At 35.9% G+C, this 20,527-nt stretch overlaps 1 protein-coding gene across 5 annotated transcripts; it reads left to right on the top strand.

The window, feature by feature from the left end:
- Positions 1 to 942: 942 nt before the first annotated feature.
- On the top strand, positions 943 to 19,371 carry LOC109065667 (beta-catenin-interacting protein 1). 5 transcript variants are annotated; one of them, XM_042713362.1, is made up of 5 exons: positions 943 to 1,123; positions 3,495 to 3,558; positions 7,169 to 7,283; positions 8,885 to 8,975; positions 17,466 to 19,371. In XM_042713362.1, the coding sequence occupies exons 3-5, from the start codon at positions 7,188 to 7,190 to the stop codon at positions 17,522 to 17,524; spliced, it is 246 nt and encodes an 81-aa protein (XP_042569296.1). In that variant the 5' UTR covers positions 943 to 1,123; positions 3,495 to 3,558; positions 7,169 to 7,187; the 3' UTR covers positions 17,525 to 19,371. The 5 variants fall into 5 exon arrangements, with proteins under 5 accessions (XP_042569296.1, XP_042569297.1, XP_042569295.1 ...); XM_042713361.1 differs by having other exon boundaries at positions 945 to 1,123; positions 3,498 to 3,558; positions 7,166 to 7,283; XM_042713360.1 differs by having other exon boundaries at positions 945 to 1,123; positions 7,166 to 7,283.
- Positions 19,372 to 20,527: the final 1,156 nt, after the last annotated feature.

Raw genomic sequence — 20,527 nt, 5'->3', positions numbered from 1 at the left:
CAATACAATTTCTATACTCTGTGGAATTGAAATGGGTTCATGCTGTCTAAACAACTGCAAACTACAAGTTATTGAATGGCGGTACTTTATTATTATATCATCAAGGAGGTGATATACTCTGTAAGGTTTATGTCAATCATAGGAATATATGGTGAAACTGTAAAATCCCATTAAATGTCTCCTTTCTACAGTATTTAGAGAAAAGGATTGAATTTATTATATGTCAGAAAACTGATCAATTGCAATCAAAAGAAATTAAGAGTACACATTAAGATGGCCACAAAAGCCCACAATGTTTCATTTTTAGATTGTTTAGAGAGACCACAGAAAATATCAAGCTATTTAAGACAGGATATCAAGCTATTTAAGACAGGAGAAAAACATTGGTGTATATGAAAAAGTGTATATTGTGTATATTCAGTGCTCCAAAAAAAACAACATTTTTTACATTTATTGTTACTAATCTGTCAGTTAATGCTTAGGCACTTCTCGGGAATGGTATATGACTTTTCATTTCTCTTGTCATATTATATTTAAAAATGTATGTAATATAATATAATATATAAGAATAAAGTATCAAACATTTTATTTTAATAGATTATTTATTTATTCATTCAATTATTTATTGCTACTGATCTGTCAGTTTAATGCTTAGGTACTTTTTTAGAATGTAATGTAGACTTTTTATTCCTCGTTATATTACAAATATTTCATAATATCATATAATGATAAAGTATAATAAACATTTTATTTTATAAAATAAAAAGAAGATCAGATCAGTATTAGATCAGTTTTTTTTAACATTTATTCTCAGTATGGTATGACTTTGCATTCCTTAATATATTAAAAGAAATAAATATAAACCAAACCCCCTCTTTGCTTGCTCACTGATCATTAGTTAGATACTGGCAATAAACCCAGTATGCGGCAGCGTCACAGCGCCCTCTGATGGCGACGGTCGCGCGTCGCAGCGGCAGGAACTGATTCAGCAGCGGCGCGTTTACGCTCTTGAGTCACTCCAGCGCTGCCGACTGTCGGGATGTGACCCCGGAACAGGACGCCTCCTTAAACACAACAGCTCTCAAATACAACAAAAAAACGACAGAATCCTGGACCAGGAGAGGTAAGGCGTCAAAGCGGAGGTGTTTGAGGCAGCATATGAAAATTACGCCCCAGAACGAGGCGCGAATTGAAGCGGTTTGGCTGTTTTTCTGTTGCTAGCGAGCTAATGTGTGTGTATGTGAATGGGAATTGTGGGAACTTCATTCAGGGCTTTGTTACAGCCCCACTGTCCAGTTTTCCTGTTTAAACACCCCCTGTATCTTACGCACACTTGCTTTTCTCCTTTAAACACTATAGTCGTAAATAATAGGCAGTCTGTTTTACTGACATTCTTCATTTTAAAGATAAATGAGAGATACACGCGCGCGTTTTGTCACAGAAAGAGAGAAGATCGGACTGGAGTGATTCCTGTCCACTAACTGACTGCTGTACTAGTTCAGTATTAGACAGATACTTTGTACGCTTAAAATGTAATTGTAATCTAATTTGCATATTAATGACGTCGTTTATGCTCTATACACGCTGTACTGTTTACCTTCTTGGCTTTTACTGTCGACCGCTTTCAGCACATGAATCTGCGGCTGTGAATGCACAGATATGTTTAAATGGTCATTGCGGTTGCATTAATTTGCTTTTAAAGAAAAAAAATGATTTCCCCACCTGATTCTATAAATGTAGCACTTTTATGATGAGTTTTTGTGTTTGCTTGCATCAATTTAATATTTAGAGGTTAATTTGATCTTCTTAGACTCCCAGTTCATAAAGAATCTCAGTCACTTGTGCCACATTATCATGTCTTAGTGGCAATGATAGGCTATTTTTAGTCTCTCCACACCCTAAACTCATTGTGAATACAGAATACATCTGTTTGGCTCACATTCGGCTATGAAACTGGCAGTCTGCCTGTAGTGGGCACTTGAACCGCGCTGGGCTTCGAGAGCTGATGGGACAGGGCAGGGCCAGCTACTTGTGAACTTGGAAGTGAAACTGTTTTTTCTTCAGTCTTCGCATTCTCCTGAGGGACTCTGACTCTTCGAATCCAAGAAAGACGGTTCTCCTTTATGGCAGGGGGGCAGGTGCGGCTCATGGACTGCTCAACCTCTGCGTCCCGAAGGGAGATCATCAGCTGCCTTTGAGCTGCAAGTTTAGGCATGGACTAAGACCTCCTGCCAAGCCAAGCTTTATCACAATTTTTTTTTGTTGTTGTTGTGGGGAGCCCCCCTGGTGTCGCTTGGCATCACCCCACCTCCTCTTTTCAGTCCGTCAGACATAACACAGGCTGGGTTTATGTCTTACAGGCCTGCTCCTACATGATCAAGGCCGGGATTCAGGCTTAAATCATCCTCGCTGGCTGCAAATGTGACTTCTTTCTGTGGCAATTAGCGAATCGGTGTCCTTTGACTTTGAAGAATTTTGCTTGCACACTATTAATGATCTCAATAATTTTACTAAATATGATTAAAAAATATGAATATATATATATGATTATAAAATATATATATATATATATATATATATATATATATATATATATATATATAAATTAAAATATTATATATAATTTATTTTTCATTTTATATTTTTATATTATTATATAATTTATATTATTTATATATTTTATTAGAATTTTTTTTTTTTACCTGGTTTTTAAATCTCAGACAGATTAGCCACAACTTCGCAGGAAAGGCCTGACTTCCTGTCTTGAAATATAGTGTTTGAGCCTATTTAGTTGAAGTTTTCTTAAATGGTATTATGGAGGGGATTGTCTTGTCATCATTTTATATAGCTGTATATCTCTGACAGCCGGTGCAGCAGTGATCCCAAAGGGAGCTTCCCACTGCAGTGGGTTTTGTATTGTGATTCATGACAAGCGCTCTGGTGCATGACAACCATCTTGTGAAACACATACTAGATGGATTTGAATACCGAGGCGATGCATTGACAAAATAAGCCTTAGAAAACTTCAGTAATGTTTGAACCGCTTCACACCCTGTCATAAAAAAATTTGTTGCGATTAAACTTATGGTGAAATTATTATTTTTTTATTTAAACTGCTGAAATTCCAAAGTATCATTCTTTGAATGTTCTGATCTGCTTTTGAACTACGTAGACTTTTTTTTTTTATAGTTTGTCAAATTCAACTTATTTTTGTATTGACTGTTTTTGAATTCATGTGGATTGCATTGCTGGGTCATGCTTCATGCATTGCTAACGAGTCATGACCTAGTTATCAGTCATACCGGCTCTGGCTGCCTCATCTCTATTGTTGTCAAATACGCTAACTATTGTTTCCACACTGTATATGGCTAGTTTACCATAAAATCTGCTGGCAAGTGATTCTTGGGCTTTATAGTGGCTAAACTTTGTAATTGCACCATATTTTCTGCTGAAATCACATTTGTGTGTCTTTTATTTTATTGTTTCATTCAAAGAAGACAGAAAAGTGGAGACAGAGAGAAGGGGAATAAGGACAGTCAAACCGGCTTGTTGTTTGCGGTAGGTGATTTCTGGTTGTAATTATAATTTGATTATAACCCACTAGATCCAGTTTTTGATCATGTGAATGGATTTCAGTTTGGTCAAGGGTTGGTGGTTGAGGCACATAAAACAGATCTCACTAATACAGCGCCCTCTTGCTGAATCACCATTCCCTCAGATGGAACTCCTTTCATCCCCTTTATTATTAGTTTATTTGTTACTCATTCACTCGAGCTGCTCATGGAGGGGACGTGATGTTGTTGGGCAGGATGACTTGCTCGCTGACTGAATTACTTTGGCTGTACAATTAGCCTAGTTTTGGGGTTTAGAAGTTAGTCCCATCCAGTAATTCTTCAAGTCAGAATTGTCTGTTTCCACTGATAGGCAAAGGTTGTGTAAAATCCTATGCTATGATCCAAATCAAAATCCAATGTCTTGGGAATTATGGAAAACCATTTGTGCCAATTATGTTTTAGATGGTGATTGGTTAACATTCTGGCTGCAAATACAGTAAGTTGTTTATTTATTCTCATATTGAAGCAAGTATGGAGTTGAAATGTTTGTCTTTTGAGGGCATCTTTTTTGATGAGCTTGATTAGTTCTTGTCAATAGAAGGATTTTGATTGCTTTTCATACACTGCTTAAAAAAATATGCAGAGACCCAAACAACACGTCATAATTTCTAAACCATGTGCATTTCTAAAGGAGTTGGTCCTCTATCTTCCACTCTTCTCTGAAAGCTTTTTACTAGATCATGGTTGCAGGGATCTGCTCCCATTCCAACACAAGCATCAGTGATGTCTGACAGACTGCTTTTTGCATGCTAAATAGAAGGGAAGTGCACATATTCAGATGTTTCTTACTGAACTCATGCAAAAGATGTTTCTTTAATTGAAGATAAATACTTTCTGATGCATGATTTCTGTCACATTCAAACAATTGAGGAATCTTTCTCAGCAAGCTGTTTGTGAGGATTCAAATGACTTGATGAGCCTATAAATAGAACTGCTATCTGGATTGTGGATCTCCTTCCAGAGCTTCTGCACCTTCCCTACATGGATAGTGGCAGGAGTCACTGATAAACTGATCTTTTGCAGTATCGTTTCTTTGACTCAATGTTATGACCTTGCAGCAGTGAGATAACATCCAGTCAGTGACCAAACCAAGACTAAAACATTTTGGCTTTATCTGCTTTTAAAACAGGAGCTCTATGTTGTAATTTGAATTAAGCTCCAATTAAACTATGGGAAACCAAATTAGACTAACTTGATCCTCAGTGCAGCCTGGGTCATGACTGAACCAGAGGGTAAGTGCTCTATATTTAGCCCATCGCCACATGATTTGACATCTTCCACTGTGAAATCAGGAAAAGTCTAAAATGACATCTAGTGGCAACCACACTTAGATTTAGTTTTTCCTTAGTTTTAGGTGACAAGCTGCTATATGTAAAACCATGATACATAGAAAACAAGGTTAAACCTGGTTAAAAATCTGATAGAATTTAAAACAGAATAAATATAGTAATTGTACAGGAAATTCTATAGTATATCCCTGAAAGACATAAATAAATATAATTTTATTTATTTAATTAGTTTTTTATTTATTTTATGTATGTTACAATATAGTTATTTTTAATATTTTTAGGTTTATTAAAATAAAAATGTTGTAAAATGCATTTTTTTTTTTACATTTTGTTTTTATCCATAATATTGGTTATTTTGCCATGACCTAATTATAGTAGGTATTTATAAATCCAGATTTCTGGTGTAAGTCATCCATAACCTCTTCTTTTCCAAGTTAGATTTTTCTAAATGTAAAAATGTTTATTTTGAAGTCATCTTTTGTTGTGACATGGTTTGTTTTGTCCAACTGCAATAAAAATATATTGTTTTGTATCACTATGTATTGTCATTGTATGATTAAACTCAAAGGTGTTTATTTTACAATATTCAGTGAGCATTTCTTTCACGATAGACACATCTTTGAACTATGAGAATATACAAATGATTTTAATAATGATTTGCTCCATTTTTACAGTCTATCATCCACATATATTCTAAAATCTGCAGACTTGCTCAAACAAAACACCTGCTCCTGAGCTGCAGTGTGCTACACATCTAAAGCCCTGAGAGATTATGGGGCATTTTTTAGACCTTCATACCCATAGTCTCGGAAGGATGAAGTAGGTGTGCTGTTATGCACAGGCTTTTCTTGGGTGTTTGTGGCAGAGTTGAGCTGCAGTGAGTCTGCCTGCAGTCTGGCCTGTCTCGTCTCCAGCAGGAAGGACAGTCATGATCAAAAGCGAATGAGGGAGAGTGAGTCGTCTCCCCCCTGAAGGTGTGCCTGGTGTCACAGAGCTGCCGAGCTGACGCTCCAGTCCCTCTTGTGTCTTTCATCTGCGAGCACTCCTCATCCCCCCACGGCTGCCAGCGAGACGCAGCAGAATAAAGTGCATGCTTTATTTAATATGAAGCTCTTTTGATGCCACGGCCCTTTGGTGACTGATGAGTCTGTGACTGTAGAGGAAATCTGGGTTAGTTATTTTGCCAGAGTTTCTATACTGCTTTCTGTCTTAAACGCCTTCCTGGCTTAAGTGCCTTCAGGAATGAAAGCTGTTAACACACAAGATTGGCCACGATGAGGTACTGTCATTCTTAAAATCAAGGCCAGACAAATGTATCTGTCGTGAAATAAAGGGTTGAACCAGCTTTTCTATTAAATATAGGCTAACCCCACATCAAACAATCTGTCAACATGTATTAGAGGCTCTTTGTGCAGATAAGAGGGCATGAGACATCACAGGCTGGATGTCGCCAAAGGATTCATTCTGACACATTATTAACAACTCCCAGAATGTATTTGATGCCATTCATTTTGCTTGATTGTCAGTGCTTCGTTCTGTGGGTGATGTAGGCTAGTGATCTTTTTTTTTTTTTTTTTGCTTTGTTTTGTGGTTTGTTTTGAGATGCATCATTGCACGGATTAGATGGTATTATTGCAGTCTGTCTCTTTGTTTGTGTCGTGATGCTATTTTCTGGAAAATAACATTTGAGGCATCAGATGGTTTTGCAAATTGACTGTATTGTGGCTTTCTTCAGTGATTATGTTCTTTTTTGCTCCTCAAGATCCTTAAAAATGTTTTACACTTTCACACTGAGTGTAAGTCTGAAAATAGGTCGTTAGGAAGTGAGCAAGACGAGGGAAAGCTGGGAGCATGCTTAGATCTGCCATTAAATATGCATGAGGGCCATTTATGATGCTGTCACCCTGCTCCATGATCTGAAGTGTATTCAGACTTCACACACTGTCATTCTGCTTAATTAGAAGCTTTCTGCATTTGGCAAAGGTTACGATAGGTTTCATTTTTTTTAAGCTATGTTGCCTGATTGCATAAAGCTAGTTTGTAATGGTTTTTCTTCTGTATAACTTTGTTCAGTTTATATAAATATAATGGAAATGTTCACTGACGTTAAATTTAGGTCTGATTCACATTTCCAGGCCCTCATGCAATTTATTCCTTTTGTATAAAACCCTAGTAGGACTGTATACAACTCATGAGTTCTTGAAATAAAATTTGGGATATGAATAATTGAATGCTCTCTTTGCTCTGTGTGCGGTTGCTCAGCAGTGCATCAGGAGCAGAGGGGATGAACCGAGAGGAAGCCCCTGGAAAGTCTCCTGAGGAGATGTACATCCAGCAGAAGGTGCGGGTGCTGCTCATGCTCAAGAAAATGGGATCAAATGTAAGTGTCAGTGAGCCCCATGAAGAAATTCATAATGAAATTACTAAGCAACCACTTTTTGTACTATGTACTGTAATATGTCAGAAAAATAATGCAGTTCAGATAATCATGTGTCATATGTCATTTGAAATGTCTCACTGAGTAGAATAAAACAAGCATAATTGTTTGGGGCTTTGACTAAATTTGTGCAAGTTGTTGTACGAGAAGTCACCCCCGGACCCATATGAAAATAATATATGGATTATATTATTTATGTCACTTTATTGCTTGCAACTTAATAAAGCATGCTCAGATTGTGGAAAAATACACATCATTTAGAGCAGATTCTCCTGATTAAAATGAGCATTTCAATCCATTTATATCTAAAGATTTTTCTCATGAATTTATAACACACATTAAACTGCAGAGGCAGATGTAGCTTGGCAAAAAAAAATCAAAGGTAGCTTTCATGTGGCATTTTTGCTCGTAACTTGCCACATCATTATTTTCAGAAAATTCTCCCGATTAAAAAGAAATTTACCATAATTTGTCGATTAGATGCAAAGATATTCCTCATAGAGCTATAACACATAAAATCCAAAAAAAAAAAAACACCTGCGCCTTTCACGTGGTGTTTTTGTTCATAACTTCATGAAACATGCATAGATTGTGGAAAATTACACTAGATTATTTTCAGAAAATTCTTTTGATTAAAAAAGAGTCCAAACTCACCATAAATTGGCCATTAGATCAAAAGATATTCCTTATGTTTGTTGTAACACATACAACCACTCAATAAAATCAAAGGTAATTTTCATGTGACATTTTCATTCATAATTTCATGAAACATGCATAGATTGTGGAAAATGGCACATCATTCTTTTTAGAAAATTCTCTTGGATTAAAAAGAGCTCACCATAATCTGTAATTTAGATCTAAAGATATTCCTCATTGAAACCGTACCGGCCTTTTGACTCTCCTTGCTATGGTTTTGGAGTTAGAGTCTATATTTTTGTGTATGTCACTCAGAAACAGTTTTTAAAAAACCTTCAGGGTGTCAAGGGCTAAACAAAAAGGCTTCTTTTGTTCCAAAATGCTGTAACTTTTGGATACTTTATTCTATCACCATAACATTTGAATCCGATACAGCTAACATGTCAGGGAACATCACCAAAAAAAGAATAAAAATTTTCCCCTACCTTATTTCTTACCTGAGATATTGAATGTCACATTTTTAGTGTTCTGTGAGATATGCTCAAATTCATGAGCAGCAGGACATTAATTTTTCTGTCAGGATTATTTCCTCACAGCTGCACAACCTTGGTTACATTTTATTGAAAGATTTACTACTTGTGTTTTTTTTAGAATAACCTGCATTTTCTTTAATAATAATGGAAATAAGACAGGGAAACTTTAGAAAGCAAATTGCTTGCATTTTTATATTTTCTTTAAAATATAGAAACCAGTCGTTGTCATGAATTTGGTGACCCCTTCATTGTTCGTTGAAACTGATCAAGCGTTTGACAGTTCAGTAGCGTTTTAGGTGATTCTTAACTGGACACTAGCATGGATTTTCATTGCCAAATGTGAAGTAGTTTTTTTTTTTGTTCCCACTGTTACAGCTGACACCAAACGAGGAAGCGTTTCTGCGGAATTATGCAGGCGTTGTGCACAGCCAGATGAGTCAGTTGCCACAGCACCCTATTGACCAGGGTAAGTCATCATTTACAGCCTGAACACCACAGGTCAAACCTCCTCCCTTTACCATGAGCACTCTTATTTACTGAGGTGCTACTGTTCAGATCACACTGCACACTGGAATATTAGAAGGACCACAGGTCAAACCTCCTCCCTTTACCATGAGCACTCTTATTTACTGAGGTGCTACTCATGCATGATACCATAAGTTGACTCTAGATCATGTATAAATTGGATTTGAACTTGTGACAAAGGTGAAATAGGGATTTTGTAAAAGCTGCCATGTGATAAACAACTGACATAGTTATTTACATGGCTGTTGCCAAGGGAATATTCTATTGTATAATATAACACATTTGTATTATATTATTAGCATATTTAAACAATGTAAAAAAAAAAAGTTTTAATTTATATTTGTAGAGAGAGAGAAGGCGAGAGAGAAAAGGTTTATAATATGTATATACTTTAAACTCAACACTTCAATACTTTATACAGTATTTCTTTATATTTTGGACAAAGTTGTGCTGTAGCTTGTTCCACAGGGGGGCGCTAGCACAATATAAATGTTTCAGGTAAGCAATTTAAATGCTACATATTGTGTATTGTAGGGTCATTTCCTCTGATTTTAACTGAGATGATCAGCTGATCTGTAGGTCTAAAGTGAAATAACTTCACTTAGTTGCATCGTATACCATAGTAAGAATGAAAATGTAATGCTCAGGCTTACTATGATGCATTAACTGAGCACCTTGTCATAGACAACATGCTCTTTGAAATGTAATTTTTTTTCTTCGACTGGAAAAAAGAAGTATTAATGTTGTGAATAACTCTAGGTGTATAGAAGAATGGAGCACACGTTTTGTTTTCATTAAATATGCATATGAGCCTGGTTGTTAGGCAAGGATACCAATGCTCTCTCTTCCTCGCTCCTCTTTTTGTAATAATCTTCATAAATAATGCAGTAGCAGAAGAAAAATGGATGTAGATGTCAGTGTGTATTGTGCTCCTGGGATTTTTCCAGCTCAAATGACTTCTTGTGCAGAGCTTTGTGTGTGTTTGCTCCAACATTAGGAAGTATTCCATCGTTGAGGAGCCAACATTTTGATGAGTGATTTTTAAGATGTTGTGATGCTTCTAGAATAAGAAATGTAAATGGCAGCCCTTAGATGAAAGCAATCAGTAGACGCTTGTGGTCTCCTGCAGTATAATGAGGTTGAGATGAAAGGGAGAACACACTTAATGAGCAACACACGATGAAGTACAATAACCTTTGTTTAATGCACAGACGAGGAGGGCCATCAGGAATATGTTAGAGTTGTATCACAAAGATTAGTCCGTTTCTATTAGGAGTAACTGACATCTCATTCTCTGGCGTATGATCTGTGTGAACCCTTAAATAAAGCATGTGCTAAAAATGCTAGAGGTCTGCTGAGGTGAACTGGAATGTGTTTAGTAGTACTCACTTATTTTAGTTCAAATTAAAGGGATAATGTAGGATCACGTTACAGCTATCTGAGGATTTAGCTAATGTAATATTGGAGCAAATGGATGGCACTTCATATCTACACATGCTAATGCTTTCTCTCTCACATCAGGCAAAATAGTGCCACATCTCAGGGGACTATAATGCAGTTGGATGAATCATTTACATATCAAGTTGTCTCAGAGGGCTGCCTGTGTTTGCGTCCAACACCTTGGAAAATGAGTCACCTCTTCAGACTAGTAAATCTGCAGATGTGGCTATATTTGTTTCTCATAATTCTTACAAAAAAGATTCATGCTATGGCTTTATATTTAAAGGTATGAATGGTCTATATTCACTCTCTCGTGTGAATAAACTTTTTTTAGTTTTTTTTCCAAGCTGGACAGGTTTGATTGGTTTCTGATATTTGAAGGTGGTTTACACATGATCATATATAACACATTATTGGTGAATGGGCTCTTTGACTACTCAGAACACCTTAGCAACAGCCTGGCAACCATCCACAACTCCCAAGCATTGAGAATTTTTCACATGCAACCACCACTCCGATTTTCTTCATAAGTGTACAAATATGTTATGTTTACTCCTTCAGAAGCTCCAAACCTGCCACTTTCCCTGTTTACTTGTCTATGGATTAAACAAATTTGCATTCAGGACCATCTAATTGGCTAATTAGCATAGACACATATTCTAAATTTTGTAATGCAATTTTAATCATATCTAAGGCCTTGAAGTTTAGAGGATGAAACTGGATGGTGGTGTCGGGGGGGGACGGTGAGCGTAGGAGAACTTTGTGAGTTCAGGCAGCTCAGAGCTTCATACCATGCCAAGCAAAATCATTAACTCATTAATAGGCCTGAAGAAATAGCTGCAGCTAAAACGAAATGATCGGGCAACTTTTTTTTATACAGTAATTAGGTGAATATGTTTGTGGGGGAAAAAATAAATAATTCTATGTAAAATTGATTATAAAATAATACATATAAAACCAATAACATAAAAGTATACATTTATTATTATTATTATTATTATGATTATTATTATTATTATTAATTAATTATTAATTTTTTATTAATAATTTTTTTTAATTATTGATGTAATCTTTACATGTTATTTCTGAAATAATAATAATAATAATAATAATAATGATCATAAATAATTCAGAAAAAGAGAAATTATATACACTGAACAAAATTATAAACTTGTTTTTGCACCCATTTTTCATGAGCTGAACTCAAAGATCTAAGACTTTTTCTGTGTTTCCTAAGGCACACCTGTGCAATAATCTTTTTGTCTAATCAGCATCTTGATATGCCACACCTGTGAGGTGGATGGAATATGTCGGCAAAGGAGAAGTGCTCACTAACACAGATTTAGACAGATTTTGTGAACAATATTTGAGAGAAATAGGCCTGGGTGCAAAAGAAAAAGTCTTAGATCTTAGAGTTCAGCTCATGAAAAATGGGGCAAAAACAAAAGTGTTGCGTTTTATAATTTTGTTCAGTGTAAATAACAGGGGTTTGTGTTTTTTTATTTATATTTTAAGGCTTATTAAAATCTAATAAATAAAAAAAATCTGGATTTTATTATAAATTTTATTGAAATTTGAATTCTATTATTATTATTTTATTTTTTTTGTATCCAAAAGAAGTGTGAGTGGTAGGCCGGTCTCTGGCCGAACTCTGATCCTCATCATTGGATGAAAGCCGACAATGAGGCTGTGAGAGAGTATACCGCCCCTTTTGTGGAGGCCTTGGGGACTGAACATCAGAGGAAGTACAGTAGACAGTTTCCATGGTGATGGAATGGGTGACGAGCGAGGTGGACAAGGGCTTCATGCTGGTGTGTGAATGAGGGAGAAGAACAGGCCTCATTAGAGGACCTTCAGTCAAACCGGATTGATAATTACAGTCGGTGTGAGAACAACACACACGCTCATTTTGGCCCTGTCTGTGTGACACAGCGTTTGAAAGGACGCTGCTCTTTTACGTCCCTCTTACAAGCTTTTATTGTCTTTGTTGTATAAGTGCCTGCTCTTTTAAAGAAGAGTTCAAAGCGATGCATTAGTTAGTTGTGTATTATCCATCTTTTAGACTGGCGCGGCTGAGTCAACAGTCTTTTGTCTTGTGTCTGCTGGTGTAATCCTCAGACGGTATAGTCCCAGACTGCACTCCATCAGTGGACCGATGTGACACAGAGAGCGCACTTAAGACCCTTCATCACTAAATCAATGACTCATTGCCTAAAACACAGAAAACATCAATTTCAATTAGTGTGTGCAAACTACAAGCTATTTTTAACTTCTATAAATAGACCTCATGATGGCTTGAATAAATTACTTTTGCTACGTGGCTAAAATTAAAGAGCGTAAAAAAAAAACCATATAACGCTTTACATGATTAATTTCCTTCCAGGCTCTGGTATTTTAAGCCTAGCCCAAATATGTCCAGTTTTTGTGTTCATTGTAAAAACAATTGTTTTGTTAGCCAGCTGTGAACAGCGTGCTTTTAGGTGGTCGACTGGCACAGCATAATAATGCAGTAGATGTTATAAAACAGCCCTGTCACCGTCCTGCTGTTCACATCATCATCCTCTTCTGCTGGAGCAGATTGTGACCCGTTTCTAATTGCAGTAGTATGGTATAAAAGTCTATTTCCCCCGATAAACAAATTAATGAGCCACAGAGCCTGCTTTAAAGAAATTTCACTGGCACGTGGAAAGGGGAAAGTAACACTGAGGTTCTGATGTTTGCTATACAGTGCTTCTAGGTGCTGATGAAGCTTTTGAAATGTTTTTGTATCCATCTCCTGACTTGTGCCTGTCCACAACTTTATCCCTGAGAATTTTTAAAAGTGTCTTGCCACCCATAGTTGACCATTTGCTTCAGCTGCACCACCAATGACTTAAACGCTCCAGGAAAACTCTTTTCATTCGGAGCTAATCAAAATGATCACAGCTGATCACAGTTGAAAGATAAATGTGATTAATTAAAAGGGGATGATTCTTTTCTATACCCACTGTGTTCAATCTATTACTGATTTTTTTAAATACAAGTTATTAAAAGAGAATTTTATATTTAGACAGTTATGAAAGAAATATCTGGGATCATGAGTCATATTTTGGCTAGTTGGAGTCTTTGTCGATGTAAAAGTGTCTTGCGTGATGCACACAGAAGGGTGTGGGGGTGTATGTGTGGCTCACTGCTCATGATCTATCACTGCTGGACATGTTTAAACCACACTTCCTGAAATAACCCACTAATACCATATCTGCGATCTCAATACCTCAGCCGTGATCTACCTGCAATTATCTTTTTAAGTGTGCCCCGTCTGCTCCATTATTACAGTATATTATTGCTATTATCAGATGATTTGTATGTGTGGGTTAAACAGTCTGTTTAACTATAGCTGTTAAACAGAAAAAATTGTAAAAGAGAACCTCAAATCAAACTGTGAGGGATTTTGATTTAAAGCTGCACTTTTTTTAATGTCAGTGTTTAATGACACTGTAGAAATACATTTTTATATATTTTTCTTTTCAGTTTTCCTTTTTGTTTAATTTTTCCTGAGTGATTATTATTTATTTAATTCCTTTTTATTTAAATTTAGTTTAGTTAGTTACATTTATTGTTTAGTTTAACTTACTGCTACCACATTACATGTGAAGTAATGTGAAATTAACATTTAATAATATTAACAGATACAACTTTTGATTTTATTAATGTATTAGTAAATCATAAAATAAAAAAATGACTGATTGTGTCTTTATGGCATGTTCATGAAATTAGAGTGTATTTTACATGCAATCATTTAGTCTAATAAAGTAAATATCAGAGAGCTCACATTCACAATTAAAACTGCTGTCACTTCAGTATAATAGTCCACAGGTGTTTTGCGATATGATTATGTATTGCGATGAGTGTATTGTTGTTAGAGGTTGAACAGGGCAGTGATACGGAGAGGCAGACAGCTGCTGTTTGTTCATAGGTGTTTGCTGCCTGCCGGATTGTGATGCACTCTGATTCTGAGCTGTTGCTAGGCGACGGCTCATGAGGGCTCTGACGTCTGCGGCGCATTGGCTTGTGCTCCTGTGACACAGCATGCATCGCAGGGAGTGGCTCCACCATAACGAAGGCAGCCGGAAGATGGAGAGGGACATTTTCGTCCACAGTCTCTCCATCCTCTCTTTCACACAGGATTTTGAGAGCAGCCTGTCTGTGGATATAAAGCCTTGTCCTTGTCTTTGTCCCCTCCTTACCATGATTGGGCTGTTACGCAAGCATTATGCAACCCTAAGATGATGCAGGATCAAAGACATGCTGTTGATGGTTTAGTAGCTGCAGTTTCATTTTCATCATCACAGTTTGTTTTTTGGGGGGGTTTTCCTCATGATTCTCCCATGATTCTGAACAGACAGCTAAACGTAAAAAATAGTATGTAATTTACTAGAGGTTCTGACTAAATGTTAATTGCTGCAGTCTATTTATTTATTTATTTTTATTTGAATTATTTATTGCTAAATCTGCACCTCTTCTGTGGCTAATATTAATTTCATAATGATCCTGAAGTGAAGTGAAGTCAAGCAGCAGATGTTAAGTGTGTAAATACTACTGGCCCATTTTGGGGTGAACTAGTTTTAAATGTCACTCTTTATAACACAGGGCGTTCATCCTTTGCTGGGCTGCTTAAAAAAAATGGGGGCATGAATTAAGAGTATACCCACTTCACACACTGGCGTCATGTTTACTGTCTATACAGTGAAGTTTAATTTTGATTTTTTTTTTTTTTTTTTTTTTTTCAGGTTATTATTCAGAGATATTTCCTAAAAAGTTACAAAATGTAATGCAATGACGCTTTTATTTTATTCTGCTGTAAGCTAAATCATCAGAAAGACTGAAGTTAGACCCATTTTCAGTACAATAAGCTTGTGAACAGGGTTTGCGCCTTAAGTGTTTTCAGTGAGGTGCTAACATGCTCATCTGAAGCTGAACTTCAGTGAACTTCACTATCTCTGTATGCTAATGTTTCTGTTTACTTTTAATCAGAAAGGTGTCTTCCACAGAAAGGAGTAATAAAGATTATAATAAACACTGTTCTTTTGTGTGTTAATATTATAAGCAAATAAACATAAGAGATGTTGTTGTCTTATAATGCCTAGTTAAAAAAATTATTTATGCATAAGTGTATTTTATTTATTTACTTACGATTAAATATTTTTGTAATCCAAAAGTCTGGGAAAATTTCTAGAATATTGAATATTTTAAAATAAAAATAAAATTGCATTAAGGTCAAATGGCAGCATAATAAATACTAAGATGTTCATGTACTGAGATATTTTCAATTCTATTTTTCAGTCGAAATGTTTTGGTTATAATATAATTTTAATTGTCATTGGCGACTCCACACTAGCACTTCCTGTGCAGCAATTCCTACATGACTTTCAAAATAATCCACCCAGAGCTCAAGGTTTTGGTGTGTGTGTTGTGTTTGCACATTTGTGGGATTGTTATTAATCCTTCGTCATCTTAGGACAGCTTGATCTACAAATCCTGTTTACCTGGTTTGCAGGGGTTTGTTTTCCTTCCCCTAGTGGCATCGTTAATTCAGGATTGGAATTGATTAGCACCTTCCCTCGCTGAGAATCTGTCCCGAACCTGACTGAAATCACAAACACTCTCGTTCCTTCTTTAAACATCCCGCAGACTTCCTGCAATCCGCCGGTGACATTTTCATGTCTTTAGAGGACGTCTCTTGCAGATACGGACACTAGTATATTTGGTTTATAGAGGCTTTTAGATGCATTTCTTATCAGTGTGGCACAGAAAACCTCAAGCAGTTGTTGGTACTGGGGGTGTTGAGTCTCATGCTGATTTGACCCTGACATGTTTATGTGAACAAACTGAGGGCTATAGGTATCTGCTCTGTATTCATTATTAATATGATCTAGTTTGACTCTTATGTATGGACTCATTATGATAGACTGTGAACACCCATCCCCACAGTTCTCCAGATCAGAGATCAGGGCAGCGGGAGTATGAATGTGTGAAATAATAATTTGAGGAGTCTGCGGGGTCAGTGCTGTTTAAAGAAGGCTCATCTTTACAACAGACTTTAGATACCTTGGCAATGTTCGAAATAGCATACTGCTTATGTACTGTATGTACTGAATACCTACACTGAGCAACAATTTTCCATAATACTTTTACATACTTTTAAATTTATGCATTTCAGCTGTTCATGCATTCAGTATGACTTGAACTCATGAGTTGCTAGTGACTTGCTTTAATGCCCTTAGCTTTATTATTTAATCAGAATGTCAGTAATTAAGATATTTTTACTTTGAGTAAAAAATACTAAATAAATCCGATGCAGTGATTTTAGAATTAAGTGAACAACAGATGTGCTACATCGTACTTTTCTAAATGTTTACCATTTCATATTGTGTGCATGTTTTACATACTATTTAAAAAAAAAAAAAAAAATGAAGTATTCACTGTATACTGTGCAGTATGCCTCCATTCAGAAAATAGCCCTATATTATTATAGTTTTTTTATTTATCCCAGTGTTACTGTAATTTTTCTGACTGGAGTGTTTGTAAGGCAGATAATTGTAAGGCACTGTCTGAGTTTAATTACACACCACACAGCCTGCTTGCTCTTCAGCCATTATAACAATGTGTGCTGCCATTGGACGAGCTCATGTAATTTGCTCTGTTGTGAAGATTACATTTACCTTGCCTAATAAAGCTGTTAGGATACTAGCCTGGAGAGTGGCTGTATTTATTTTAATCTTCTCAGAGCAGGATTTCATTTTTGACTGAAAATTTATTTTTGTAGTTTATATATATATATATATATAATATATATATATATATATATATATATATATTATATATATATATATATATATATAAATTGTTATTATTATCTGTAATATTATGTTAATATTTTTACAAATATGTAAAAAATTCATAACATATTCCTATATATAATCACTAGATTTATTGGGGTTTTTTCCCGCAGGAGCTGAGGATGTGGTGATGGCCTTCTCGAGATCAGAGACCGAGGACAGGAGACAGTGACCTCTCGCCATGCCGAGTCACTACAGCTGAACCCAACACAACACTGTTGACTGATGGAGAGGGCGGAGCCTGAGATGAGAGAGGGGCGGGGCTCTGCTGCATGCCAGTTGCCCCACTTCCCTTCTCTTCCCCATTCTCCTCTTCTTCCTCACATTAACTGTTACACTATCGGGCCCCGCGGCCGCACTACCTGATGACTTACAGCAAACAAGTCAGAAAGAGTCCTGGCGGGTTAATATTAGATTTGGGTATTAAGTAAAATTTTTGCATCCTCCTTCTGTAAATGGTGTTTTATAATTGTTCCCATGAGAGACTTAATGGACCAAGAGCTTCATTTGTCTGGTCAAAAAGTATATAAATCACCTTATGGGTTATGTTATTACAGACGATTTTCTTTTTCTTTTCCAGTGTATGTAGTTTCTTGTTTTTATTGTCCACATGATCCTGCAGGTAAATTATTATTTTTTTTTTTTTTTTTTACCTTATTATTTTCAGGGTTTTTGATTGTTTAGTAATCGTTCGCATCATAATTTCATCAAAAAAACATTAATGTTGTTGTGGAGGATACTGAATTGTCAAAATGGACGAGGCCCGTACACACTCACAGAACGAAGTACACAAATGACCTGATGTTTCATGATCTCTTTTTTCGATGTTTGGATTAATGTGAAATTTCCTAGCCTTTTTTGTACACAACGTGAGAAAAAAGTAGAAAAGTGACCGAGTCGTGCCAACTGTGTTTTTATGTAAAATATTTCTAAAGGTATCTAATGAATGTCTTAGGTCCTTATTTATTTTTTTAATGTCTTAAAATGTAGACATACATAGACCCCTTTTAAACTACAATTCTGATTTGTAACCAAGTTTTAATACAAATGACTTTAGAAACTTTAATAACAACCAATTTACATGTCAAATGGAAAGCCTCGGGCAGAAGCGGTGTAACAGGACGTGCCATACTCGGATGTGAGTATGTGTCAGCATATATTTGACTGTCTGATTGAGTGGTGCTAGCGAAATATGTTTTTAGTTATTCTAATTGAAGTCAAAGATGAATATAATCTTGTGTGAATTCAGAGGACGCTAAACGTCTTGCGATAACTTAATGAAAACCAAACCTTTTTTCTGTTAGGAGTTCAACTAAATCGATTTTGTGTTTTGGCCTCTGACCTTTTTGGTAACATTATTTCATGTTCAGTATTTAATGCGTATTCATGTTTTGTTAACTTGCTAAACATAATTATTGTATCGTAGTGTTTTGAAATGACGCATGCCTGCATTGTGGTCTCTGGTGTATGTTCAAGTAGCTCTGTAATGGTCACAAGAGCCTTGCTGCATTAAACATCAGTGTACACCTCTTTTCAATCTGTGGATGTAAGTCCTTTTATGAAAATGGCTTTTATATTTCTCGCTAATATCAGCAATAAGTATTTGATTGAATGTCTTCAGTCATCAAGATTACTTGTCCATGTGACAGCTGCATTATGACAGGAACATGAATCTGATTTCTTTTTAACTAAATCTTTATTTTGTCTATGCATTGTTTTTTTGTTTTTTACATCAGAACCACACAATCGTGTCTTACACACACTCATTTCAGGTTGGGTTTGCGGCCTTTGAGCTTTGCCTCCATTGAATGTCACTCTGGATTCTTGTTTAATTCATTGACTTCACTGCATGTTGTCCGTACTCGCTTGAGCTGTTAAACTATTTAATGTGAATTGCTTTTTTATTGTTTTAAATTCAGTTGAATGGTTGTTTTATGCCGTATGGCTGTCGAACTCGTCCCTGGACTTAAACGCGTCTGAAATCTATACAAACTGAACAATAAAAGGAGTTGAAAACTGCCTGTTGTATTGAACGTTTTTGTTTCCATTGGCATTTATTCTGAATTCATGAAGTATGAAGGACTGCGGTGTGTTTTGAATCTTCTGCGTGTGAGATAAGAACTACTGTAAGCTGGAGGAAGATAATAAGAGCATATTCTTATCTCTTTATGGGAGTGTCTGGAATCTGCTCAAGTTCTGATAAGATCCCAGCATAAGAAAACCATAAGCAAGGACACAATAGGTTATCAAATGTTTTAAACATAAATACACATGCAGATCATCATACAGTTTGGTAAGTCATGTTGTATGTTTCCTGTTAGAGTTTTAAAGCAAACAAATGAAACGTTCAATAAAACTCGAAGCTAATTTACTAAATTAACCTTATGCTGCATGATATCCACTCGAATAGGCCTTTTTTAACTATTTAGAGGTCGATGTTAAATCCAAACCATATTTACAGACCAGCAATTATTGAAAAGTGGTTTATGCCAAATAAAATTAAATTATGAAAAATTGAAATCTAAAAATGTTCAATTTTATTTTAACATTTTCCCTTTCATTTTAATATTGCCAGTATTGAAATATGCATTAATTGAATTTTTAATTTTGACAGGAACAATACATTGTAGCTGCTAAAATTAAAATGTATTTATTTTTATTTATTTTTTCAGTAAACATTTATTCAATCAAAATCCATAATTTGGGGGAAATGAGATTGGGACTCTCGTTTCAAAGTGAAAATAACCATTTGTGATTTGGTGCTCTTAATCACTATCATTCACAATAATACCAGCAGTGACTTTGTCCTTGAGTTTATATAACTGTATAGTATTTTGAAGCCAAAAGTGAGGGTACAGTATACAGGCTTGTGCTAACCGCAGACTGTGATCTGTTTGCCCATTCTGATTATATGAATTCCCCATATAATAATCAACATCTGTTCAGTGCTTCTCCTGCCTTCTTCCACAGATGGTCAACTCTTGTGATTTAGAGGAGGCTGGCTATGGGAACGAAGCAGCAGCTGCTGTGGAATTTAAATGGGTATGCATCATCCTCAACTGGATCACCATTTTCAGAGCATGACACTGACACACAGCTCTGTCACCTGACTAGATGAATGTGCACCCATCCCAGATCCATTAGATACAAAGTGTTTAGCCCTCCGTCCCTTTCC

Source organism: Cyprinus carpio, chromosome A23 (assembly GCF_018340385.1).
Source record: "Cyprinus carpio isolate SPL01 chromosome A23, ASM1834038v1, whole genome shotgun sequence".
NCBI classification, from domain to species: domain Eukaryota; kingdom Metazoa; phylum Chordata; class Actinopteri; order Cypriniformes; family Cyprinidae; genus Cyprinus; species Cyprinus carpio.
This window is presented reverse-complemented; position numbering and strand designations above follow the sequence as displayed.

What these genes read in the sequence shown, in the direction of transcription:
- LOC109065667 (XM_042713363.1), top strand. Translation starts at nt 7,188, where the DNA reads ATGAACCGAGAGGAAGCCCCTGGAAAGTCTCCTGAGGAGATGTACATC. An exon ending in TCAAGAAAATGGGATCAAAT is followed by an intron (nt 7,284 to 8,884) that starts GTAAGTGTCAGT and finishes CCACTGTTACAG; the next exon opens with CTGACACCAAACGAGGAAGC. An exon ending in ACAGCACCCTATTGACCAGG is followed by an intron (nt 8,976 to 17,465) that starts GTAAGTCATCAT and finishes TTTTTCCCGCAG; the next exon opens with GAGCTGAGGATGTGGTGATG.